The 3,975-nt window shown below is 50.9% G+C and overlaps 1 protein-coding gene across 1 annotated transcript; it reads left to right on the top strand.

The window, feature by feature from the left end:
• Nucleotides 1-556: 556 nt before the first annotated feature.
• Nucleotides 557-3,189, top strand: LOC100468421 (mast cell protease 4). The gene is made up of 5 exons (XM_019801580.1): nt 557-632; nt 1,377-1,527; nt 1,985-2,113; nt 2,343-2,604; nt 3,046-3,189. Exons 1-5 carry the CDS (start codon nt 557-559, stop codon nt 3,187-3,189), a joined length of 762 nt encoding a protein of 253 aa, XP_019657139.1.
• Nucleotides 3,190-3,975: the final 786 nt, after the last annotated feature.

Here is a 3,975-nt window from a genome sequence, read left to right as displayed (position 1 = left end):
AGGAGATAATATGTCAAATATACTTCAATAATAAAAAATAAAGGGGCACCTGGGTGGCTCAGTTGGTTGAGTGTCTGACTCTTGATTTCAACTCAGGTCATGATCTCTGGGTCCTGGGATCAAGCCCACCTCGGGCTCCATACTCAGCAGAGAATCTGCTTGAGATTCTCCCTCTCTCCCTCTGCCCCTACGCCCACTCAAGTGTTTGCTTGCTCTTTCTCTTTCTCAAATAAATAAATAAATCTTTTTAAAATTACAACATAAAATTTTAATCTACCCCCCATCTGTGCTGCTATTCTGCCAAGAGAGCTACATTAGACAAGAAATGTGCATGTCTTATCCTAGTAAACAGGACTCCTGGGCTCTGACCACAGTCTCAACACCAGCAGAGAATAGAAGAGGGTTGTAAGAATTTCTGATGAGGAAGATAGCAGGGCCAAAGTGAAAAACACAAATGTGACTAAGTTGTTTCTGTGGTTTCCAGCCCTCCCCTTTCTTTTACTTCTGGGATTATAAAAGCAGGGGCAAGGGAGGGCAGGGACAGAAGCAGCTCACCATGGACACCATCACTGGGAAAATGCAGACTCTATTTCTTTTGTTGGCCTTTCTCTTGCCTCCTGAAGCTGGAGCAGGTGAGTCTAGGGTGTAACTCCCTGTGAAAGAAGACCTCAAATGAGGTCACAAGATCCCACTGCAAGTATTCTAGGTGGAAATCTCCAGCTGGAAGAGTCAGACTCTTTCCCTGCAGTTGATGATAGTCTCCCTGGGATGAGAAGTCTTGGGTGGAGAAAGAATCAGAAAACTGGCTTTGAAAGCTCCTCCTAACCTGCTTTCTTCAAAATAGCTACCATTCTCATTCACAATTCTTCTTGGTGCTTGCTGTCATGCAGAAGAGGCCAGGATAAAGACATGAAGAAATGTTTAGGGGCACGTGGGTGGCTCAGTCAGTTAAGTGTCTGTCTGCCTTTGGCTCTGGTCATGACCTCAGGGTCCTGGTATGAGCCCCATGTCCATCTGGCTCCCCACTCAGCGGGGAGTCTGCTTGTCCCTCTCCCTCTGCCCCTCTCCCTGCACATGCACTCTTTCTTTTTCTCTCTCTCTTAAATAAATAAAATCTTTAAAAAGGGGGGGGAAGAAACTTTCAAATGACAGCTCATCAAAACTAACCATCAAATTCTGACAATAGGCTGAGGGTTGGTTGATGGGGCAGATTGGTGTCAAGAAAGCAAACAATAAGGATACATGGAGGGCTGAGCTCCATTAGAAGTAAGATAGAAGCTCTGTGGGCCCTCGGCTTCCACCTCCTTTTCCTCACCCAGTGCTCTGTCTGAAGGCAAGCGAGCCTCTGTTTAGGGACCTGGGGTTCTCTGTTTCAGAGGAAATTATCAATGGCGTTGAGTCTAAGCCACATTCCCGCCCCTACATGGCCCATCTGGAAATCGTCACTGACCGGGGTTACGTTGCCAGCTGTGGCGGATTTCTCATAAGTCAAGAATTCATGATGACAGCTGCTCATTGTAAGGGAAGGTAAGAAAACTTTGACTTATTCTCTTTTCATGTGAGGAGCTGTAGGAACCAGAGTTACACACAGCTTCAAAGTGGCCTGAGGAGAGATTCTTATGCCCCGCTCATCTCAAGATGGTCAGTGATGTGTATTGCAAGGAACCAGCCCCTTCTCATTTGCCGTCTCCACCTCCAGAGGCCACAGCATTATTGAGGGCAGCCAGGTCCCAGCAGGCCAACGGGCCCTCTCGTCCTGCTGCCAGCTGAGTTTTCTCGGTCCCCCATAGCTGCCAGGGCCTGGCCCTTCCTGAACTGGCTTCGATCCCGGGGTGGGGTGGGGGGGACTTCTGCCCCAAGTAAGACCTGAGTTCCTCAGATGGCCCTGCACTGGGGAGGAAGAGAGCCTACTGTCTCCTTGCTCAGAATGGACCATTTCTAGGAGACCAGCACCTTCTCCTGCTTCTCTTTCCCTTCTCAACAGGAAAATTACTGTCACCCTGGGAGCTCATGACATGAAACAAGAAGAATCCACATGGCAGAAACTAGAAGTCTCAGAACAAATCATTCACCCAAATTACAACTCGTTCACCAAACTCAATGACATCATGTTACTGAAGGTGCCATTAACCTTCCAGCATGTCTCCAAAGCCCCTTCTTGAACTTTTCTCCTGACCTGAGCATTTCTCATTCTCTCTTCCAAACCATTTCCTTGAGTCCCACCCTCTCACTCCGTGTCATCACCACCCCACTGGGGAGCAACTCTTGGCCCTGCCCAGGGAGCCCCTACCACAGCACACCCCCCACTTTCCCTGGGACGGGAGGTCCATCTACTCTCCCTCCCTCACAGTACAAACGAAAGCCAAGCTGACCCACGTCGTGGGGACAATCTCCCTGCCCACCTGGTCTACCTTTACTCCACCTGGGAGAATGTGCAGGGCGGCCGGCTGGGGAAGAACGGGAGTGATGGAGCCGGTGTCAGATACTCTGAGGGAGGTGAAGTTGAGACTCATGGACGCCAGGGCCTGCAACCACTATTTCTTTTACGACCATAACTTACAAATCTGTGTGGGCAATCCCAGGAAGACACGATCGGCATACAAGGTGACCGAACAGCTATCCTTCCTCCTCACAATGCAGTCCCTGGGAGATAGCATCCTCCTGGGCGGGGGCGGGAGCCGGAAGTCCCCTAGTACAGGGACTGGTGTCTGAGTCTGTGGGTTTCTAGCAACACGGGAACTGGAATCTTCTCTCTGGGTTCCATCCTCATATACTCAAGCCCTGCCTCTAACCCTCCCTTCTAGTTGGCTGAACAGGGCTCCAGGAGAGAAAGGAAGAAACGGAAGGGACAGGATCTAGAGTTGTGGTTCCATGCCAGAGAGGAATAAGACATGAATCTCCTAACTTAGGACTCCATGAGGAGCCAGGACTCCTGATCTGACTCTAGAGTATCTTGGAGCTGGCAGGGGTGCTGATAGAACCAGGATAAGGTGACAGTAGGGGGAGGACATTCCTTGCTCATGATCTGCTTTCTCGAACCCACAGGGGGATTCTGGGGGCCCCCTGTTGTGTGCAGGGGTGGCCCAAGGTATTGGGTCTTACAGACGTGGAGATGCAAAGCCTCCAGCTGTCTTCACTCGAATCTCCCCATACATGCCCTGGATTAATAAAATCTTGAAGAACATATAGTCACGGAAGTCTGGCCAACCTGTGTGAGAGTCCCAAAGCCAGAGGCCTCCCTAGGCCAACCCGGCTTCCACAGAGCCTGGCCCCAGCCTCAGCCCCAGGGAGGCTCTCAGAGTCACACAAAGCCCCTGCTGATTGTATCCCCAGCAAAGTTCAATAAACATGCCGCCTTCGGCATGTGCGTGTGGGACTCCTCTCGCCCACGGAGCTGGTCTGCTCTGATGGAGGAGTCCAGATACTCCTCTCTGGCTTGAATGAAGAATTGTTCTGGGCTCCTTTCTTGCCAGATTAATCATCTTGCCTCCTAATTACCCTGTACATTGTGCAGTGTTACAGATTATGGAAGAATCTGCACGTAGGATTTAACATCCAGAGTAATGCTGCACTAACTTACCTTCTTCCCCCTCTCTTTCATCCTCCTCCTCTCAATTCTCCTCTTTCCTAGAAACCTGTGTCTCAGACACTGCAGTTCAGGGCTTAGACGCACCATAGCAAACTCCCCATGACTGTTTCTAGAAATGGGCCCAGGCAGGCCTGGGCTGTTATTATCTTGTGTCCTTATGCCCACTTCTAGCTTATCCATCATTACCGTCCTCCTCAATACTGGCTCTGCGGCCAGGGGAGCCTGTGCCAAGGGGGAGGGCAGGAAAGTTCCCAGGCACCAGAGCTCAGGAGGGAGGGGGGAAGGGATGACCCCTAGGAGGCCTCAGGATGGGTCTGTCTGGTACAGCGGTCAGCACAGAGCCGTACATGGGGCAGGGCCATTCTAGCTGAGGGGAGAGCCCCAAG

The sequence above is a fragment of the Ailuropoda melanoleuca genome, chromosome 20, assembly GCF_002007445.2.
Source record: "Ailuropoda melanoleuca isolate Jingjing chromosome 20, ASM200744v2, whole genome shotgun sequence".
In the NCBI taxonomy this organism is placed as follows: domain Eukaryota; kingdom Metazoa; phylum Chordata; class Mammalia; order Carnivora; family Ursidae; genus Ailuropoda; species Ailuropoda melanoleuca.
This window is presented reverse-complemented; position numbering and strand designations above follow the sequence as displayed.

Excerpts from the sequence above, each read along its gene's own strand:
- LOC100468421 (XM_019801580.1), top strand. The coding sequence starts at position 557 with ATGGACACCATCACTGGGAAAATGCAGACTCTATTTCTTTTGTTGGCC. Across the intron at positions 633-1,376 it reads GCCTCCTGAAGCTGGAGCAG|AGGAAATTATCAATGGCGTT; the intron begins GTGAGTCTAGGG and ends TCTCTGTTTCAG. Across the intron at positions 1,528-1,984 it reads GCTGCTCATTGTAAGGGAAG|GAAAATTACTGTCACCCTGG; the intron begins GTAAGAAAACTT and ends CCTTCTCAACAG.